The sequence below is a fragment of the Cucurbita pepo genome, chromosome 12 (genome assembly GCF_057944985.1).
Source record: "Cucurbita pepo subsp. pepo isolate OVF chromosome 12, ASM5794498v1, whole genome shotgun sequence".
Taxonomy (NCBI): domain Eukaryota; kingdom Viridiplantae; phylum Streptophyta; class Magnoliopsida; order Cucurbitales; family Cucurbitaceae; genus Cucurbita; species Cucurbita pepo.
The window spans coordinates 41,454-62,204 of NC_141809.1; the positions used below are offsets into that span (position 1 = coordinate 41,454).

Sequence of the window (20,751 nt, forward strand, 5' to 3'; positions counted from 1 at the left end):
ATTTAAGGAAAGAAAAAGAAGAAATTGGGAGAAGAAGGAAGAGTAGTAGGGGTGGAAAGGAAATGGACCCACAAACAAGGGTGGGGCCCAGTAGTGTTGGGTCAAAGCTGGGGATGATGGACCTACCCCCACCACCCCCTTTTCTTCTTCCAATAACTCCCAACTTGCCATTCCCATTTCTTCCTCTCTGTAAGTCTTATGAATAAATTTCCAAAATTACATCTCCCAAATTAAAATTTGAAACCAAATTAGGTTATATAAACTTCTACTACAACAAATATAAAATGAAAAGAATTAAAAGTAAATAAGGTAACAAAATTACTATGCTGCCCTTGTATCATAAACAAACCAGATTATGTATTTGTATTTGTAGCAACAAACTTAATGGAATGAATTCCGGCGGAGAATATTAGAGTTGAATAGTAAATAGTTAAGATAGGGTTATATTAATAAAAGGGTTAAAGTTGGGTATTAATTTTGGAAGTCCAAATCCAAGCCCACTAAGAATGACCCTCATGTCACGCACCCTACCAAGCTTACTACTCTATACCTCACTTTCTCAACCATATCTATCCTCCCCAGCCCACTACCTAAACCCATATCATATCATATATAATTAACTTCTTCTTACAAACTCTGACTATGCCTAATCAATAATTACTTTTTTTAACCATTAACTACTAAAACTTACTATTCACTATACTCTTTTTATCAATTTTCACTACGTCTTTTAATTTTTTAATCGTACGAAAATAATTAAATAACTATATATATATATATTTAAAACTTCACATAGACTGTAATTTTCAGTCAATGGGCCACCACGTACCAAGTTACCAACCAACCAACCAACCAACCAACCAACCAACCAAAATGCCTAAAGAAAGTGGGCCCCCTTCCCTTCCCTTCCCTTCCCTTCCCTTTACGGGTGGTGGGACCCAACAGCACTACTAATCACACTGAAGGGCCCCATGCCATGCCATGCCTATACTACATACAATGGACATGCCCCCCTTGCCCTCCCCTTGCAATGGGGTCCACGTGCGGCAAGTGTGGTCCACGTCGGTTTTTCTAGATGGGGACCCTGCCCAATGGGCCCAAATTTCTTTTTTAATTATTTAACCGTGTTTTTTTAATAATCGATTTGTGGACACCTTTAAATTTCGCTGACTTGACATACAACAACTTCATAATAATTGAGTTTTAATTCCATTTGCCTTCTCCCTCTAATCCAATCTTGTATCATTAAACCGTTGCTTTCAATAATAAAAATTATTTGAAATAAATAAAAACACATTTTATTTCACCAACTATATTATTATTATTATTATTATTATTATTATTATTATTATTATTATTCAGAATAGTTGACTGCAAAAAGAAACGTCACCAAATATTTGTATGAAGCGTAGAAACAACAAACCAGGAGGGAAGACTTCGGCCCTTCAAACTCCAATTTCCCTCTCATCTCATGACGCTGACATGTAAGTATATCTTGTCTGAGCTCCAATTATAAGCTCAACAATTTTTGCTGCACATCAACACACTAAATATCAGCTATAATCCACATCATCTTAAATCTATAACTATCGCAAATGGATACACTTCCAACCTGTGAGGAATCCGACCAAAGGTACAGGTTCTACAACTTTTTCGGCCCCTTCAAGTTTTCGCCTGAAAAAACATTCCGCATAAACGGTTTCAATCCAAGACTATACGTTTGAAGTCGAGAAATTCTCAACTCAACAAGTTTAAATCTTGAAGCATGTATGCACCTTGTATATCTCTCAAAGAATGGGTCTCTCATGAGGTAAAATGCCCAAAGCATCTTCCGTCTTCTCAGCTGAACCAAGTCAAACATGTTGAAGTTAATATGAGAATGACAGTTTAGTTTTTAACCCAAGAAAGTTACTATGTAGGATGAACTAGAGAACACGACCTCATCCTTCTCAGAGTCGGAAAGGCATGATCTTTGGTTTTTTCTACTCGTCCATGCTGAGGTAGCATATGATAAAAAGCTTGTCCCAAGGAGATCCACAGCCAGTGAAAGAAACCAAGGAGTCCACGACCGACTCCCATATTTGCGGATTAGAAGAACGTAAATAAGCGGTCGTGTTATGAAAAGTACTTCTCCAGTCACGAAAAGAGCCCCGCGATGACCCTGTTCAGACAAAATAGTGGAAAGTGTAGGCCTCTCAGGCGTTGTAGCTGTAAAGGCACAATTAATTGTCAGTAGACATTCCCAACAAAACTCTAGGAAATTGGGATCGATATAGGCACCTGAAGGATTGAACATTCCATGCTGGTGTTGAACCCCATACGACCATGCTGGTGGTGAAATCATCCGAGCATTTTCCCCGAACCTGCTTAATGCAGATAATGCCCTCCCTTCTAGATTCCAATGGTCCCGTCCATTAAGATATCCTGGATAACCAGATGCATTATGCCCACCATGCTTTGTGAAAGCATTAGGTCTGTGCTGAGAAGTTGAAGTTTTCAGATGTCTTTCGTTATTTATGGTTTCTCCTCCATCAAGAAGGATCTTGTACCCACAATTCTTGAACAGAGCTAATCTAAAGAGTACCCTGAAATTCAACGGCTACTAATGTAAAGGCAAAGACTATGCAATAAAAATGTATCAGAAGATTAAAAAATGGCACTCCCACACTCGTCAACAGTGTCTTACTTCAAAGCCTCCGTAACAGCAATGAAGTTCCATCGTTTATCATCACCATAATATTGTTGTGCAGCAACTTCAATCAATGTTTCCAAGTTTTTCAGAGCAGATATGCATAGTGAATAAGGAAATGAAGATGGCACAGTTGCGTTTACATGCATCTGGGTTGGAGCTGTTTCGATTATGTGTTCATTGACTGCAGTGACAATGCCAACAGCAGCAGAAACTGCAGAAATCCCCAAACTAATTAATAATAGCTTCAAAGTTGCAAATCATCCACTCAGAGCAAGGCAAAACTTTAGAACGAAGAAGCCAGGAACGCGTTCATTAGACAAGTCAACGCCAGTAAACAACAACATAGCAGTTAAATTTTCACATTTATTGGTACAAACTTGGAACGTAGGGAGATAGCTTCCAAAGTTACGAGGTTCGAACCCCTAAGTTGAAAAATGAAAACAGAATAACTTAAGAAAACCTTGCTGGCTATCAGAATGCTTTTGATATGGGCTACTGTAAATTTATAGCATTTGAAAGTGAGACAAATATAAAGACATGCATATTCATCAAAGGGGACCCAAGAGCACTACAAATTCCAAGCTCAGAAGAAGCAGTCAAGTGTTACCAAAGTTTCACAAAACCTGCTTCAGGTCCAATTTCTGAATCAGAAAATCGTTCAGGAAGAAGCCACGTCAAGCCCTGTACAGTATTAAGAACCATATAAAAGGTAGAAATCCACAAACTTATACTCTCAGATCTACTAACAGTTGACTTTAATCATGGTAATATAACAGTTTTCAAAAACTATCGAGAAATTAACCTGTTTTATGACAAACAAACATGAGATGACAAAATACATCATGCACCAAATTAGCACATGGAAACCCATCCAACGTTGATATTTCCATGATCCTTGAACAAGATTCCACCATCCCAGTTCTACTTTCAAATGGCAAAAAAATTGTTCTACAATTGCCGTAAGATTAATCTCTAGAGGAGATTATGTACTAATAATATCGATTAAACATGTCTGACAAAGTAAGGTGGTTCAACTTTTCAGCCAATCTACTCTATTTCTCTCATTGTAAGGTAATTTGAATGGGTTGTTCCGCATTATAATGAGGCCAAAACCAAGCAAGCAGTAAAAGATCTATTACAAGGGGTTACAATTGCTTGTGATCAAACAGTGAAAAAGGCTCATTCACCAACATGCAAATAGTTTGGTATTTTCTATATTTCTATAACAGCCCAAGCCCACCGCTAATAGATATTGTCCTTTTTGGGCTTTCCCTTCCGGGTTTCCCCTCAAGGCTTTAAAACACATATGTTAGGGAGAAGTTTCCACACCCTTATAAAGAATGTTTCGTTCCCCCTCTCCTATCGACGTGGGATCTCACTATCCGAATGAGTGTCAGCAAGGATGTTGGGCCCTAAAGGAGAGTGGATAGTGGGATCTCACATCGGTTGAAGAGGAGAATGAAGCATTCTTTACAAGGGTGTGGAAATCTCTCCCTACCAGACACGTTTTAAAACCTTGAAGGGAAACCCGAAAGGGAAAGCTCAAAAAAGACAACATCTGCTAGCAATAGGCTTAGGCTGTTACAATTTCAATACCAAAACAATACACAGACCATCAAAAACATCCAAAATATAATAAGATCCATATAACCAAATGACGATATGTTTCATGCTTTAAAAGAAAGTTTGCGGGTACTCTCATACAGAAACATAATCATGTAGAATGAACATGTTCATAACATTAAACGCACTTAGGTGCAGTTTACCCAAACTGATTTCAATAAAAATGCCGGGCAATCAACTAGTGTTGAACATTCAAAACTCACAAAAAATGACCATAGTATAACCATCTTCATTTTCAAGGAATAAATTGAGTTAATGGTCTCTTCATGCTCATTGCTATCAGACATATGGATACCATCTGTTGTCTATATCTCTTATTCTTTTAAAAATCAAATCAACATCATGACATGCATGCCATCTTAAATTTGCAGAAAATAAACTGTGAAAACATAAAGCCGTTCTTTAAATAAACTACTTGCAAAAAGATGCTAATATTACTTAATAGAGAATGCCATAAAAGCCAAGGGCAACACCGTTGACGTACAGATTAAAGAACAAACAAGTCAACCAAATCAATTCACAGATGAAATCAAATAGAGAAACCAGCGGGTAATGATAAGAAATCTATAGTGCTCACATTTGCAAGAGACTCAAAAGAGTGAAGGTAGTCTCTGTTATCCCTAACCCACTTCTTGTAAGCTTCCATGACTTGAAAGAATCACGACGCAGCGGCAACAAAAGAAAGAAACACTCGAATCGTCCAAGAACCTGGTACAAACTAAAACCCTAAGATGCAACAAGGAAGAACCCCCCTCATAGCCAGCCGAAAGAAAAATTGGGTCTAAGAACACAACTGTACGGTCATTCAAAAAGGGGGATCCTGGTCGAGAACTTTTCAGGAAACTAGAAACGAAAAGGTAGCTGATGAAGGGAGAAACTGTAGGAGAAGAAGCGCGAAGAGAAGGAGGAACCAAATTGGGATTTATGGGAAGGGGAAACCGGAATTTTGCAGAACCCCAATTACAGCAGCCAATCTGGAAAACCCTCCATACTGCCTTACAAACTTGGCCGCATCTGGATGGAGAGAGAAACACGAACTAAAACCAAACGTCAATATCATTACGAACAAATAAAAAGATCATATCCTTTATCTATTGGTGCAAGAATCTAAAATATTCGTGAGTGTAGTTCCAATGATGATTAGAGTATAATAAAAATTGCAATATTTGTTCGCGTTTGTGATCAAATTTGATGAAAATTGAAATTTTGAAGTGAAAATTGAAATTTTGTAGTGAAAATTTGGAGTCAAATTAAATTAAAAAAAATATATACGTATATAATGTACTAGTTTTTGAAAAAAACATCAAATATTTTAATAATGTATTGAAGATTAATAATTTATTAGATATTTTTAGGAGTATTTAAAAGATCTAAATCCCAAAAACTCAAAATAAAAAATCAGAAGATAGAAACTAAAATTTTGTTCAACCCGAATTGAATAGTTTGTATCATACAGTGCGTCTGAAGTTACTTCTAAAATTCCCCCATTAAGGATCTGTTCTTTGTCTTCTCTCTAGGGTTTTATTTTAGGGTTCCGCGGAAGCAAATTGAAAATGCAACTCACACTTGAATTTGGGTAATTCTCTCTCTCTCTCTCTCTCTCTCTCAAATTTTACTTGGAAGGAAAATTTCCCAGTTTGTTTAGCTCTGATCCTGGAACACAGAGTTTGAATGAGGTATCGTGATACTGATGTTCGGGAATATTTCTCTTGGGCTGGCTCAAGGGAAGAAAAGATCGACTATTGGATATAATTGTTTGTGTTTAGTTATCAATAATTCAAAATTTGCACCTATTCTTCAGGATATTGGGACCAAAACTATAGTTTTGCTTGAATATCCAGTTGCTTCACTGCCTCCATATTGTTTTCATTCTGGTTTTGTTCGTTTGATTACCATTGTTCCTTCGTTAGATTATATATATATTGGAAATCTATAACCTGTTCTTTATTATATTCAACTTTTATTTGTGTTCGGTGGAACTTTTTGGCTGGATTGTACCATTTATAATTGCATATGTTGTTTCAACAATTCATCAGTGTGTTGTTTACAGTGCTTGCAGATTTTGACTCCATCAGTACCCTCTATTTCCTCATCCCCTCCAAAACCAAAAGAGAAGGAAAATAAATAATGTGGCAGTATCTTGAATAGCCTTTTTCTGCAATATTAGAAATTATCCTTCCATATGCTTCTAGGTTGCATTTTTATTGTGTCTTTTATGAATGTAAAAGGTGAAACGGAAAAGATATCAATGTAGTATGTCATTCTTTAGGCTTTATTTTTTCAGCTAGTGTTTATATGTTAAACATGACAGTAATATTAACTTTTACATGCAGTGGGGGATTGGAGTTACTATGTGACTCTGTGAAGATCCACGATGTCAGCGTTGATCCTGAAAATGGAGCGGGAACGGTAAATTAAAATTTTTCAACAATTTAATGAAAGATCGAGTCAATATCAGATTCATATTTTCGTGCTTCATTCCTCTGTTTATCAAGCAAGTCTAATGCTTTCTTTTAAAACGGTTCTCAGTTAATTATGAAAGATTTGCTCTCTTGGGTCCGAAGTAATCTGATCAAGGAGAGGCCAGAAATGTTTATGAAAGGCGACACTGTGTAAGTTGTAAAAGAAACATCTCATTAGTTTATCAATTTTCTTTTTTAAAGATTGTGAATGAGAGGATGAACGTGAAAGTGGGTGAAGAATTGTGATGGTTTCAAATGTGGTTCCTGCAGAAGACCTGGTGTTCTGGTGCTTGTGAATGATTGTGATTGGGAGCTGAGTGGGCAGCTTGATACCCCATTGGAAGAGAAAGACGTGGTGGTGTTCATATCCACCCTGCATGGAGGCTAACTCAGTAAGGAATATGGCTTTTCCAGCTTGTAGCTACGTAATTGTTGCCTGAGATAATATGGCGTTTTAACCTTAAAAATACGTATTGTTTGTTATCCTATAAACTATACAAAGAGTAATCTTGATCAGAGTTTGCTCTGAGGCTTGTGAAATCATCTTGTTGGGGTGGATGTTCATGTTCAATGACTGAATAAAGTAGAAGAAAGGCTATATTCATAGGCATTTCAATTCATGTTCATGTTCTGTTGTATAAGAAGTTCGAAAAGGTACTTTAAATATTTCTTTTCAACATGTCAGACACAGAAATATATTGAGACAACCATAGAAGTTTTCTTTAAGGTTGAAGCATTGAAGTAACGGTGACTGATTTTCAATACCAAAAATCTTGATGCGGAGTTCATCTTTCGTGATGAAAATAGAACTTGAAAATAAAAGTCGAAGAAAATGGAATAATGAATGAACAACTATATTGACCAGAAAATCGATACAGTAAAAATAGTCCCAAGTTTACGCAGCAGCATTTGTTCTAATAAAACACTTTCGGTATTATAATTCTCCCAGAAGAAATTCTTTTTAAAAAAAAAAGGTTACAAGGAAAAACAAAAGCAAAGAAAATAGGGAGTTGGGAAAGAGAAAGGGTATTGTTTTTAGGCCTTTTGCTTCCCTTTTCTAATTCTATCAAGCTCAGCTTCAGCATCGTTCAACTGCTGTTTCAACGTTGATATTTTCCTCTCCAAGTCTTCCACCGAGTCTCTGCTAGTCGCTGGTTCATATGGCCTCACAAACTTACCTGAAAAGTCCTTCAGCGCTTCAACCCCAGTCACCTGCAATACAATGCACAACAAGTTTGGAAATCAAAGCTCTTCCCAATCTTTTCCTTTTACCTGTTTCTGTTTCTGTTTCTGTTTTCAAATCAAAGCTCTCGCATCTTCAACTTCAGTGTTTTATCCACTCAGTTATGTTCAAACAAACTAAAAATAAGATTGATATAACAGAACACGATATGTATTAAGAATTAGCAACTTGCCTCAGACTGTACAACAAATCGGTACTCACTACTATAAAACATAGGATCGGGTGAATTAAAAAAAAGGCACCTATTGCCATTTCTACCTTCCTTCTCCTTTCAAGGTCTACCAAACTTCAATAATTATATAATAAGTTTAAAAAACAAAATATAATTCAAGACTTGGAACCAAACCCAATGGCAGACATGAAGGAAAAAGCATTTATGGACTAGATGATAAAAGAAAACAGAATGAATCTCGATATATTGAGACAAATATGTGCAGAGAAAGCAGTACCTCTTGAGGCAGTAATGGCAACTTGGTGATGTGGAAGTCATCATATAACATGTAAAATTGGTCGAGATACTTCTGTTGCATTCGCATTCTCGCTTTCAGTAACTTGGACTCAACATCTAAAACGGCAGAGCACATACATATGGTCAAGAAACAGGGAACATCCAAATCACTTTACAGAATATATGTGTATGGATTCAGTTAACTGTCGTACCTTCGTCATTGTAAATTACTTGGTTAATGATAATATTGTGAGTATCGATCTCAAACTTGGTGAGTTCTTGAACTAGTCTCTCTGTTTCGTAAAGAGACAGAAACTCAGGAATGCAGACACACACAAATGTAGTCAAATCCTGAAAACAGAGAATTGTTGGGTAAAAAACCAAGCTTTAGAAAAAGAAAATAAATGGTAAAAACAGCCCACAAAAGGAGTCCCAACACTAACCAAACAGATACATAAGTACACCTAACATATGTTAGATGTCGGATAACATTGAAGTTTAGTTCAATATTATTTTTCAGTTTAGTTCAATATTATTTTTCATAAGGAATTCTCAATTTGCAAGGAGGGAGGTATAATATAGGACGTAAAAATATTAGACAGTTTACACTGAGATATAGCTTGGTAAACAAGCTTGTCGAAAAGTTCTACATAGATTTGTGTCGTTTTCGTAAATATTCCCTGATTTCTTTCTTTTAAGAGATTCCAAAAGAAAGTCATGATGAGATTTTTCCATAGTAGGCCTTTTGCATTCTTGAAAGGGTAGTACGTTAAGGTCATATCCAATAGATCGCTTACCTCCCTAGGAAATGTGAGATATCATCCGAATGTATTGAAAATCGTTGTCCAAAAATTATGAGCGTATGTGCATATTGCATAAACAAGTGGCTTTGTGATTCGTTTTCTTTCTTGCATAATGGACACCAATCTAGAGAAAGAGTAATGTAAGGCATTCTTTTTTGAAGATTTTCACTTGTGCTAATGGTTTTACGCGCTATTTCCTGAAGGAAGAACTTTACCTTTTTAGGCTGATGTCGTTTCCATATTGTCTTTGCTAGCGTGGGATTTATTGCTTCTACTTTTTCTACCATGTCCATCATCAAGGATTTTGTAGAAAAGACCCCATGAGCACGGAGGAGCCAAGTCACCCAAGTCAATGAGTCTGCTTTGTTTGACAATCCACAGGGGCAAGGTCAAGGCTTAGTTCAACCCATTTTGTTGCTTCATTATCCTTTAAATTCCTACTAACCTTTAGGTCCTAGAATTTGTTGACACCATTCCACATTTCTTTGATCGTGGCTTTTTTGCTATGAGAGAGTCGGTACAAAAGTGGATACCTCAGGGCTATCCTGGTGTTTCAATCCATGAGTCGGTCCAAAATGATGTGTTTCCTCCATCACCCACCCTATGGCAAGGTTGGTCGGTGATGTGGTTTTGATGTTTCTTTATATACTTCCGAAAGCCCTTTTGTAGAAGATGGAGGGGTTGATTTTTGTTTGATGGAGGAGTATATTTGGCCTTTATAAAATTTCTCCACAAGGCCTTTTCTTCGTGATGATATCTCCATAACCATTTGGCGAAAGAGAACTTCGTTCTTCTTCTTTATCGAGAGAAAACCGAGGGCTCCCTTTTCTATTGGGAGGTTTATAATATTCCATCGAACAAGGCGTGGGTCATCTTTCCACAAGTAGTTTCTGAATAATCTTTCTATATCTGCGACCACTTTTTGTGGCATTTCAAATAGAGACATGTAGTAATTAGGGAGGTTGGATAATGTGACTATATGAGGGTGAGTCTTCCGCCTTTCAAAGTAAAACATGATGACCATGTTGACAACCATCTTTCTAATTTTTCAATAATAACCTTCCCGAAGGAAAAAAATTTGTGGTTTTCTTTTAGAGGTAGTCCTAGGTAAATATTCAACCCTTCTCCCTTTTTACAACCATATATGCTAGCAAATTCTTCAATAATCTTTGTACTAATATTGATGCCTATGATCTCTGTTTTTTGGAAATTGATATTTTGTCCAGAGAATCCTTCGAAGGTTTTTACCGTCTCAATCGTGTTTTTTATGGAAGATGCCAAGTTAGAAAAGAGAATTGTGTCGTCCGCGAACTGAAGGTGGCTGATGCTTAAACCTTCATTACCAATCTAAAATCCTTTTAGTTGTCCTTCGTATTCTGCTTTTGTCAGTAGGCAACTGAGACAATCCATTACCATGATGAAAAGAAAAGGGGATAGTGGATTTCCTCGTCTCGGACCCTGTGTGGCAAATATCTTCCCTTTTGGTCTTCCACTGATGTGATGGAGAAGTTTGTGGATGAGATGCATCATTTTATCCACCATCGCCATTTTGAGCCAAAGCCTTTTGCCACAAAAAAAAGTTTTAGAGGAAAGTCTAGTCAACCTTGTCGAAAGCCTTTTCCATGTTAAGTTTAATGACTACACCTTTTTGTTTCTTTCTTTCCCATTCATCTATGAGTTCGTTTGTCGTGGGGGAATGCATCGAGAATTTGTCTCCCCTCTACAAAAGTTGTTTGTTGCCCAATTATTGTGAAGGGGAGAACCTTTTTAAGACATTATGATAATACCCTTACTATGATTTTATATAGTCCGGTCGTGAGACTTATGGGACGACAGTCTGCAATAATGCAGGGCATCTAATTGTTTTGAGATCAGACATATATATGTTTCGTTCAGGATAACTACGTTTCGAAAACAAATCTTGGAATACTCTCATGATATCAGCTCTCATAAAGTTTCAAAAAAAAAATATGAGGTAAAATAATTCGATCATTTGTTGGAGCCCAAATCCAGGAGTTTTAGTCTTTTAAGTTTGTTGATGAAATCATGCCCCGACCATCCACAGAGGGGCGTATTCTTCCACATGTATTCTACCATTTGCAAAAATTCAAAATGGTTCAACCACATATTCTCAAATCGGAAGGGTGAAGGGCCCCATTTAGAGCAACCCATGAAAAGTAGAATGGGATAATAATCAGATGTAGGTCTATTCAGTCTTTGAACACCGACGTTACTAAATTTTCTATGTAGGCCTTTGTGGCAAGGAATCTATCGATGAGTGTCAAGGTGGGTGAAAATATGTTGTTTGACCATGTATAGAGTCCATTATTGAGGGGAAGGTCGATTAGTTCAGCTTCTCTTATGAAATTGTTGAAGTGTCTCATGCCTCTAGACTTTTCCACTAGATTTTTCATGTGCCCATCGAGAGATATTGAAGTCACCCGCCAAAAGCCAATTCTCTATACATAGGCATGATAGGTCCTATATTTCTTGCCAGAATAGATGTCTTTCTTAATATCTACAGGGACCATAGATTCCTGTAATCCAAAATCTGGCTGATACATAGATTTCTGTAATCCAAAATCTGTAGTTATCAGCCAGTGTGGTTAAGGTGTATAAGCCTTTGGTGACTTTTGAAATGATCAAAGTTGGGTCATTCCCCATGATTTAGATCCCCCAGTGTAATATGTGTGGTTAAGGTGTATAAGTTTTTGGTGACTTCTGAAATGATCAAAGTTCATATCAAAGTTGGGTCATTCCACATGATTTAGATCCCCAGATGGAATAGCCATGATCAAAGTTGGGCCTTTGGTCAATCTCTCTAGTTAGTTTTCTCGGTTTCTTGGCCGTAGTGGGCTTCTTTTTCCCAGATGGAATAGCCATGATCCACATGAGGTGTTCTTTTAGCCATGGTGCCAAGATTTGGATGGCCATTATTGGTGTGAATGTTTCTAATATCGGGGTGACCCTTTCTACCTCTGTTTCATTCTACTTTTCTTGAAAAAGAGCGTCAAGCTCTATATCCACAAGAGTGATCTCTAGCCATGGGTGAGAGATGTTGGCCTTATTCGCAATGGGGGATGTTGGGGTGGTGGAGAGAGGTAGGGGGCTAGATGCATATTCATAGTCCGATTCTTGGTCAATGTCAACAATGGAGAATTTTGTTCCTAGGACGAGGAAGTTTTTTGGTTATTTATGATCATGGCATGCTATCCTGGTGAATGGAACCCCACAAGTTCATGGGACCTAACCCTTAAAAGAACCTAAAGTATCCCATCTATTACATAAGACTTCTACCACTTCTTCTAATACTTGTTAATGGTTAGAAAAATGCTAGTAGGCAATAAGACAAAAATAATAATAATAATAATAATAATAACAAACGAGTAGAAAACGAGCGCTCTTACAGGATCTTTGAATTGCCTATTAACTTGTTCGATCACATCTCTCATGCCTTCCAGCCTTCCCAGAATTGCGTCCTCACCAAACTCATCATCAACTCCAAACATCCGGGTCACCTGTTGCAGAAAGTTTCAGGTTAGCTAATTACTGAAATTGCACAAATGAAACTAATACAGCAAACGCTTCGACTTCTTGAAAAAAATTAACGAAAAATCAAACGCTCATGTCGAATAATGATAATAATAGAATCGTTGTTATCAAATTAGAATTGATACCTGACTCAATACGCCTCCAAATCTACTTTTTAAAGACATTATCTTTGAAAGCCCCTTCTCTAAGGTTGATGGAAATTGCAACAGTCGAAGAGTGTGGCCAGTTGGAGCAGTGTCGAACACAATTACAGAATAATCCATTGTTTGTACTAATCTGGAAATAAACAATTCATTAAACATGGCAATGTTAAATGAATTGACATAACATGATTATAAAGAGCTCCCAGCCCCACCCAACCCTCCAAGTATCAACCAACAAAAAGTCCTAGCAGTGGTAGATGATGACTTAGAACAACATAAACATTTCAGACAAAACCAATACCAGTACTCAAACTTACAGTTCTAGAACTGTCATTTAAACTTCATTTGATAATCGAACATTATATATCAAGATTGTATGGATCATAAATTGATGTTTGAAAGATCAAGAAAATGGTTCTTACTTCAGCATCTCTGCAAAGCTCATTGCCTCATCAATTCCAGGAATAGCATTAGCTAGCTCGGAAAATAAGCCATCCATCCCCTCGCCGACTTCTTCATTTTCCACAGTAGGATCCACTTCCTACATACCAGCAGCATTGCCCAGAGTATGAAGCGCATAAACTCATCAACAATAATCGAAAAACACGCGTACAACAGGAAAGCAGCAAGAACAATAGCACACAGACATGATTTTAAGCATTTCTGCCACCAAATTATCCACAAAACTTGCAAAACCCTCGAATAAAGAAATCAATACCAAATCAAATTCATAAGCACATCAAGATTCAAACCAAAGCAAAAATCAAAAGAAGGGAAGCAAGAGACAAAGAACAGACCATAGCATAGAGATTGGAGAAGCCATTAACCAAGGTGGGAGCCTTGGTGAATCTCTGCTGAAAGGCATCGCTGAGATTGTGAGCGGGGTCGGTGGAGATAATCAAAACAGAGGATCTGACACGGGAGAGAAGAATCGAAAGGATGGAGCTGCAGGTGGTTTTTCCCACACCGCCTTTGCCGCCAACAAAAACCCATTTTAGAGTCTCTTGATCCAGTAGATTCTGAACCGTACCTTCAAGTAATTCTTCTGCCATTTTTGTTGCTCCCAAAATTATCTCTCTTCTCTCTCTCTGTAGAAGAGAGACTGAAGTGGGCTTCCAATGTAATCACGGATTTGGGAATCGGAAGCAAAGGAATCAAGTGGGCGATCTTCAAAGGTCGCCTCTTTATCAAGAAAAGAACATACACGAGGTGTTTGGAGTCGGATTCGAGAGAAACAACCCCATCACCTAACTCTTTGTTTGTTAATATAGTGCAATTCCTAAATAAAAGCCGACTTTTTTTATAGGAAATGAACATTAGATTTTGTCTCTGTTTTTTTTTTTTTTTTTTTTTTTTTTTTTTTTTTTTTGTCTAATCTAAATTATAAGTCTGATTTTATATCTATGTTGAAAAAGGTCATACTTGAATTTCAAGGTGCACGTTTGATGTTTGGTATATGTTTGTGTGATACGAAGAAGATTTTCATAAATTAGGTGACTGATGAAACACAAATCGTCGAGCTTAATATATGAAAGGAAAAACAAAAAAAAAAAATAAGGAAACATTGCATCATGTTACGGTTAAGTTTTGAGAATAAAAAAAACTTATTGTATAATAAATCGTGTCTAATTATATATAACGTCCTATTGTGTTACAATCAGTTCATTATAGTTGAAGGATATTTTTTCCCTATTTTGCTCTTAAAATATTTACACGGAATTAAATATTTTAATTTATATTTTAAAAATAAAAAATAAAAACCTTTTTTTTTTTTTTTTTTCATTTGATCAAATTATTTACAAAAGTAATAATATAAATTGCATTAGGTTTATAATCCACGGCTATTTTAACAATGTAAAAAAACAACAAAAAGTTCATTTCTAGAATTATAGAATTTTTTCCTTATTTACGTTTGTACAATTTTTCATAACTAATAGAGAAAAAAAAGATTAGTAAAGAGAGTTGTAGGTAAAACATGTTGCTACAATGGCATATACACAAATAACAAGGGAAGGAAGTAAGGTAACATTCAAGAGCTTACTTTCACTAAAGTACCCCGACAACGTTATCGTGCCATCAGCGATGACTCGAGCTATAGTTCCAGCTTCGGTGGAAAGTAGGCCACCATTAAAAGTCCCACGCGAAAGTCTCGACGACATAACTCGAGAGAGAAGTGACAAGTTTACACCTGCATCAGTTCAAGACTTAGAACCATTGTTCTGACAATTTGATGATTCAAGAGACTACATTATTACCTTCAAGGATTTCAGCAGAAACAAAGGTGATTAGAGCTGAGCACACATATTGAGGTACTGAGTAAGGAATCGAAGTATGGAAGCTTAAAATTATGCCTACGCAAACCATAATTTCAGATGCAAGAAGAAGTTGCCTACAACAAAATCACACCAACTTGTCAAACTTTTAATCTTTTAATCAGATCAAAGAACAGTAAATAACAAGGTAAGGTAAATTAAAGTAAAGTAAATTCAAGTTCTGGGGTACCTTTCTTCAAATAAGTTACTGAGGTAGCTCCCCACAATGATGTTTACAGGGAGCACTGTCAAGCCAAGGCATGCGAGAAAGACTGCAACATTGGTGGTCGACCAGACAAAGTAGTAGCCAGTGATTACACTTGATTCGGCAAGTACAATCTCCATTGCATATTTTAGCATAAAATATACAAATAGTTGCACCTAAAGCCACACAACACCATGTTCATCCAAATTTTAGTATCGTATGTAATCATTTTAGCTCAAACATTTGAACTGACTTGATACCAATATAATGGTTTCATAGCGTTCATAGGTCAAGAACATTCTTATATAAAGTCATTTCTCATATTGTCTATTGATACAATATATCAAATATTAGAAATATTAGAAAGTGTAACCGCCCAAGCCCACCGCTAGTAGATATTGTCCTCTATGGCCAACCCTTCATGTTTCCCCTTAAGGTTTTTAAAACGCGTATATTAACGAGAGATTTCTGCACCCTTATGAAGAATATTTCGTTCTCCCCCCAACCGACGTGTCATCTCACAACTCACCCCCTTCAGGACCCAGCGTCCTCGCTGGCACTCGTTCCCCTCTCCAATCGACGTGAGATCTCACAATCCATCCCCTTCGGGGCCCAACGTCCTCTCTAGCACTTGTTCCTCTCTCTAATTGATGTGGGGTATCACAATCCACCCACCCTTCGGGACCCAACGTCCTCGCTGGCATATCGGCTGGTGTCTGGCTCTGTTACCATTTGTAATAGCTCAATTCTACCGCTAGCAGATATTGTCCTATTTGGACTTCCCTTCAAAGTTTTTAAAACGTGTCTGCTAAGGAGAGGTTTCCACACCCTTATAAAGAAGGTTTCCTTTCCACACCCTCCCAAACATAAAATACAAAAAGAAGATTCTAATAAAACAATGATATTGCAACTACTATGATAAGAGCTCACCACTTCACACAAGAGCACTTTATCAAAGGATTAAAAACTCAAATGAAAATTGCATCAAAGTAAGAAGGGTAGAATGTACTAGACCTTGACAGACGGTGTAAGTAACTTATAAGCTGATATTATTGAATCGACTGGTTTGCGATTTCTTTTAGAAGATCCCTCATCGTCGTCGTCGTCGTCGTCGTCATCATCACATTCTTGGTCGGCACATTCTTGCTTCGCATGTTCGTTTAAAAGTAGCGGTCGTGTACAACCATTCTCCAAAATAAGTTTTACAGTTTTCCCTACATCAAAGGAACAATTCATTCCTCTAATAAAATCAATATGCCAATTAAACAGCTAAATAATATGATATAACAAGTCAATCCATCAATATGCACAACCATATGCTAAATGAGAAGTTTAGTTGACAAACCAGTATTAGGTTCCGATGGCATGAGCGAAGGAGGCTCTTTGAAACAAATGCACAACCATACGAGATAAACGAGCCATGCAAGAGCCATGGTCCAACCAGGCAAAGTGTCCTCATTGAAAGTAATAGATGATATCTTGAAATCTCTTCGAAAAAAACAAGCAAGAGCTGGACCACATGCCATCCCCAGCGCGCTTGCACTAACAAATCCAGCAGAAGCTTGCATCCGTAACTTTAATGGCACGCAGTCGGTAATATAGCGCCTGTTGACTGCTCTTGCAGAACCCAACCTAGAATACAAAAAATAGATTCCCCAAAGTTCAGAAAAAACAACCAGTGACAAAATTTAAATGCCTGATTCGCGGTGACCTACCCACAAAAAAGGCGGCCAACGAGAAGAATAGTGATTGACTTGAGATCATATGCCAGTGCATACAATGTGTTTCCCACAACAAGAATGATGCTACTAAAAACAAGTGGCTGCATGTATGATCTGTTTGACCAAGAACTGAAATAAACAGAAGAAAACACCTGTGCCACAGCCATTGCCCCAATCACAATGCCACAGACAGTAGCGGCAGCTCCCAGGCTCATGGTGTAGTTGTCAGCTGTTGGGACAATAATATATGTATTTACCATATACAAAAATGTGTTTCCTAAGTTCAGAACAAGTGACATAAAATGATATCTTTCATCAACGTAGTTCTCAGGAGTATCTGATAATCCATCTTCCAAAAGCATCGCATGTTTTCCCAAGAATTGAAGAAAATTTGTTGAGTTTGATAATCTGTTTAGAGCTTCTTTGATGGATTCAATTACAGGGGCCTGCAAATAATCAATCTTTATTGAGAAGAATTCCTCTTATAAAGAAGAGAAAAAAAAAGGTAGCCTTAATCGAGGCTCGACTCCTTCTCTGGAGCCCTCGAACAAAGTACATATTTTGTTTGACACTCGAGTTACTTTTGACTACACCTTCAAGGCTCACAACTTTTTTGTTCGACATTTGAGAAAATTTGATATGATATTCTCCACTTTGAGCATAAGCTCTCATGGCTTTACTTTTGGTTTCCCCAGAAGGCTTCATACCAATGTAGATGTATTCCTTACTTATAGACCCATGATGAGAAAAAATCATCAACATCCCTATCATAGAAGTGGATGCCTATTTCCGCTAAATAATTAACTTCTTTAAGCCTTGATATTGATCATCCTACTGAAATATGATTACAAAAATAAGTTGAGCAAATTGATAATAAAGCTTCTAATGATCTGTAAGAAAATACCTGATGTGAAAGGTCAAGTTGATCATATATTGAGATGTAACTCCCTTTATGATCTTCAAGCTCTGCAAGATTACGAAATATGGCACCAGCAACAGCAACTATACCCTGAGCAATTAGCTTCAAGCTATCAATGCTTGGATGCACCATTTCAAGAAACTCAAAGAGACTTATAATTCCCAGAAACCTCTATATCAGAATGTTACAAGAGGAACATGGAAAGAAAAGAAAATTGGGCATGTTACCACTTGCTTAAAAACTTGTTTCAGTTGGGAATGAGGATGATTAGCACGAGTTTTGACATAATAATCTGTAAACTTGTAGCCAAAACGTTTATCGAACTTCTTTAATATCTTGCGTAGACCAATTGCATTCATCTCCACAAAAGCGAGAAGCCTCAGAAGATCTTCTCCAGCTGCTCTGTATTGTTCCTGTAGTTCATCAACTTTTGTTTCTGTAAGCTGTTGGGAAAGGCCATTTTGTTCTTCACCAAGTCTAGATAACCTCCTTGCAAGTAGTCCTTGTTGCTCCAACAAAAATAATACAATCTTTTCAATCTGGAATAGCAATTAGCATGCAATTATTATAAAGATCAAATTTTGAAATATAAAAGATATGATCTACAAGGTAAACCAAGCCCTCTTCTAACATTAAGGACCCTTAATTCCGACCGCCTGCTTCAGGATGGTCTACAAGGTTCCTAACTACTTTTCTCAATACGCATCCCCTATTGTTTTTTTGTCAGAGCATGTAACCGCTCAAACTCACAGCTAGCAGATATTGTCCACTTTGACTCGTTATGTATCGCTGTCAACTTCATGGTTTTAAAACACGTCTACTAGGGAGAGGTTTCCACACCCTTAGAAGAAATGCTTTGTTCCCCTCTCCAACCGACGTGGGATCTCACAATCCGATCCCCTTGAAGGCTAGCGTCCTCACTGGCGCACCGGGTGAAGGCTAGCGTCCTCACTGACACACCTCCCGGTGCCTGACTTAGATGTGCCTTGAATAATATATAAGCAAAACCAATTGCAACTTTAACTAAACAAGTAGAGAAATTTATTAACTTATCATTCATGTATGTATACTTGCCTGAATATCTAATAATCTTGAGAAGTCTCTAAGCACATAGTAGTCATTTTGTGTTCCAATCTCTATTTGTAGGGTATATCTTTTAACTTTCTTCTTCATTAACTTATAATTAATATAGTACCTGTCATAAGAAAAATGAACATGTCAACATATATGGATGGTATTTGCACCTGTAGTCGCATGATCAAGATATTTCATATGAAAAAATGTGCCATGAAATATGTGCAAAAATAACAATTTTCAATGCACGAGACTATTCTACACACAATCTAGTAGTCATGAACTAACTACACTAAAATTGAAAAAAAGTTGATGTACAAACAATATGAAAAAAGATATCAAAAGGGAGAGTTGAATGTTCTTAATTTGACTCACTCAAATGCAGTTGGGACTTTTCTGTCCGAATGTGTAGTCTGTAAATTGCCTCAGTGACATGAGCACGACTCTTATATGCACAAGACTATTAGTTGATGGGTGTGTTAAGGATTGTTGGGAGGGAGTCCCACATTGGCTATAGGAATGATCATGGATTTATAAGTAAGAAATACGTCTTCATTGGTATGAAGCTTTTTGGGGAAGCCCAAAGCAAAACCATGAGAGCTTATGCTCAAAGTGAACTATATCATACCATTGTGAAGAGTCGTGATTCCTATCAGGGTGGGCTACCTAATTTGCAGTTGAGTCTTTAGAAAATTTATCCTTTCCAAGCCTGCTAGAGAGAGATTTTCACACCCTTATAAAGAATATTCCGTTCCACTCTCCAACCAATGTGGGATCTCACAATCCACCCTCCTACGGGGCCAGTTCCACTCTCCAACCGATGTGGGATCTCACAATCCACCCTCCTACAGGGCCAGCATCCTCGCTAGCACTCGTTTCTCGCTCTAATCGATGTGGGACCTCACAATCCACCCTCCTTCAAGGCCCAGCATTCTTGCTCGCACTCGATCCTCTCTCCAATCCATGTGGGTCTCACAAAAAGTAGTTCACTTAAACAAAACTCCTTCAAAATCATCCCAAACTCAGTATACATGAAATGGTGCAATGAAAAAACGACATGCATTATGTTACTAACAAACAAGTGGTGAATATATTAGTTGAGCTTAGACATACTCTCGCCATTCTGGAATCTGCGATTCTCTCAACTTCTTGCCAAATGCGACCATCCTTCAGACAGCAAATAAAGTCACCATTAAACATGAACAATTGATAGAATAAAAACCAACCCTCTTCCGTTTTGGAAGTACTAAACATGAAGGATACATAATCATTTGGTAATATGAGGATGGCGGGGAGTTTAATGGAGGGGAAAACCTCCATTAATACACATCCTTTGAGCTGAACTTGCATAAAAGCAACAGAATTAGAATCAATATAAGCTGAGAGTAGTGTAGCTTGCCTTCAATCTCTGTCTTCGGCGAAATCTTGGAATGTAAAGATGAAGACACAATATATTAATGGAGGAGTTGCAGTTTAGAAAGCTCTGGTTTTTGTTATTGTAGAGAGGGAGAGAGGGGAGGGAGGGGGGAGAGTGAAAGTGGAAGTGTTTCTTCC

At 37.4% G+C, this 20,751-nt stretch overlaps 4 protein-coding genes across 7 annotated transcripts; 1 reads left to right on the forward strand and 3 right to left on the reverse strand.

Moving 5' to 3' along the window:
* Positions 1-1,282: 1,282 nt before the first annotated feature.
* Positions 1,283-5,484, reverse strand: LOC111806685 (peroxisome biogenesis protein 16). Of its 3 annotated transcripts, none has more exons than XM_023692076.2 (8): positions 4,893-5,484; positions 3,316-3,373; positions 2,687-2,903; positions 2,281-2,585; positions 1,940-2,208; positions 1,776-1,843; positions 1,613-1,674; positions 1,283-1,531 (listed from the first exon to the last, which is right to left on the reverse strand). In XM_023692076.2, the coding sequence occupies exons 1-8, from the start codon at positions 4,959-4,961 to the stop codon at positions 1,470-1,472; spliced, it is 1,110 nt and encodes a 369-aa protein (XP_023547844.2). In that variant the 5' UTR covers positions 4,962-5,484; the 3' UTR covers positions 1,283-1,469. The 3 variants fall into 3 exon arrangements, with proteins under 3 accessions (XP_023547844.2, XP_023547845.2, XP_023547846.2); XM_023692077.2 differs by having other exon boundaries at positions 3,300-3,373; positions 4,893-5,481; XM_023692078.2 differs by lacking the exon at positions 3,316-3,373 and having other exon boundaries at positions 4,893-5,481.
* A 244-nt stretch (positions 5,485-5,728) lies between these two features.
* On the forward strand, positions 5,729-7,397 carry LOC111806687 (ubiquitin-related modifier 1 homolog 2). 2 transcript variants are annotated; one of them, XM_023692081.2, is made up of 4 exons: positions 5,729-5,891; positions 6,649-6,724; positions 6,845-6,927; positions 7,048-7,397. In XM_023692081.2, exons 1-4 carry the CDS (start codon positions 5,869-5,871, stop codon positions 7,163-7,165), a joined length of 300 nt encoding a protein of 99 aa, XP_023547849.1. In that variant the 5' UTR covers positions 5,729-5,868; the 3' UTR covers positions 7,166-7,397. The 2 variants fall into 2 exon arrangements, with proteins under 2 accessions (XP_023547849.1, XP_086985232.1); XM_087129106.1 differs by lacking the exon at positions 5,729-5,891 and having other exon boundaries at positions 6,596-6,724.
* A 213-nt stretch (positions 7,398-7,610) lies between these two features.
* On the reverse strand, positions 7,611-14,216 carry LOC111806686 (P-loop containing nucleoside triphosphate hydrolases superfamily protein). Its single transcript, XM_023692079.2, has 7 exons — positions 13,764-14,216; positions 13,389-13,507; positions 12,949-13,099; positions 12,679-12,789; positions 8,681-8,819; positions 8,470-8,585; positions 7,611-7,989 (listed from the first exon to the last, which is right to left on the reverse strand). Exons 1-7 carry the CDS (start codon positions 14,016-14,018, stop codon positions 7,813-7,815), a joined length of 1,068 nt encoding a protein of 355 aa, XP_023547847.1. The 5' UTR covers positions 14,019-14,216; the 3' UTR covers positions 7,611-7,812.
* Positions 14,217-14,825: 609 nt separating this feature from the next.
* On the reverse strand, positions 14,826-20,710 carry LOC111806426 (SPX domain-containing membrane protein At4g22990). Its single transcript, XM_023691737.2, has 11 exons — positions 20,597-20,710; positions 20,311-20,364; positions 19,198-19,318; positions 18,351-18,662; positions 18,109-18,213; positions 17,199-17,650; positions 16,829-17,115; positions 16,498-16,697; positions 15,469-15,659; positions 15,222-15,355; positions 14,826-15,154 (listed from the first exon to the last, which is right to left on the reverse strand). Exons 2-11 carry the CDS (start codon positions 20,361-20,363, stop codon positions 14,916-14,918), a joined length of 2,094 nt encoding a protein of 697 aa, XP_023547505.2. The 5' UTR covers position 20,364; positions 20,597-20,710; the 3' UTR covers positions 14,826-14,915.
* Positions 20,711-20,751: the final 41 nt, after the last annotated feature.

What these genes read in the sequence shown, in the direction of transcription:
- LOC111806685 (XM_023692076.2), bottom strand. Translation starts at nt 4,961, where the DNA reads ATGGAAGCTTACAAGAAGTGGGTTAGGGATAACAGAGACTACCTTCAC. An exon ending in TGGAATGTTCAATCCTTCAG is followed by an intron (nt 2,209 to 2,280) that starts GTGCCTATATCG and finishes GTGCCTTTACAG; the next exon opens with CTACAACGCCTGAGAGGCCT. An exon ending in TTTGGTCGGATTCCTCACAG is followed by an intron (nt 1,532 to 1,612) that starts GTTGGAAGTGTA and finishes GTTGATGTGCAG; the next exon opens with CAAAAATTGTTGAGCTTATA.
- LOC111806686 (XM_023692079.2), bottom strand. Translation starts at nt 14,018, where the DNA reads ATGGCAGAAGAATTACTTGAAGGTACGGTTCAGAATCTACTGGATCAA. An exon ending in TCTCCAATCTCTATGCTATG is followed by an intron (nt 13,508 to 13,763) that starts GTCTGTTCTTTG and finishes GCTGGTATGTAG; the next exon opens with GAAGTGGATCCTACTGTGGA. An exon ending in TGCCATTACTGCCTCAAGAG is followed by an intron (nt 7,990 to 8,469) that starts GTACTGCTTTCT and finishes ATTGTATTGCAG; the next exon opens with GTGACTGGGGTTGAAGCGCT.
- LOC111806426 (XM_023691737.2), bottom strand. Translation starts at nt 20,363, where the DNA reads ATGGTCGCATTTGGCAAGAAGTTGAGAGAATCGCAGATTCCAGAATGG. An exon ending in AACTTGACCTTTCACATCAG is followed by an intron (nt 17,651 to 18,108) that starts GTATTTTCTTAC and finishes GATTATTTGCAG; the next exon opens with GCCCCTGTAATTGAATCCAT. An exon ending in AGTAACTTATTTGAAGAAAG is followed by an intron (nt 15,356 to 15,468) that starts GTACCCCAGAAC and finishes ATTTTGTTGTAG; the next exon opens with GCAACTTCTTCTTGCATCTG.
- LOC111806687 (XM_087129106.1), top strand. Translation starts at nt 6,611, where the DNA reads ATGTTAAACATGACAGTAATATTAACTTTTACATGCAGTGGGGGATTG. An exon ending in CTGAAAATGGAGCGGGAACG is followed by an intron (nt 6,725 to 6,844) that starts GTAAATTAAAAT and finishes AACGGTTCTCAG; the next exon opens with TTAATTATGAAAGATTTGCT. An exon ending in TTTATGAAAGGCGACACTGT is followed by an intron (nt 6,928 to 7,047) that starts GTAAGTTGTAAA and finishes TGGTTCCTGCAG; the next exon opens with AAGACCTGGTGTTCTGGTGC.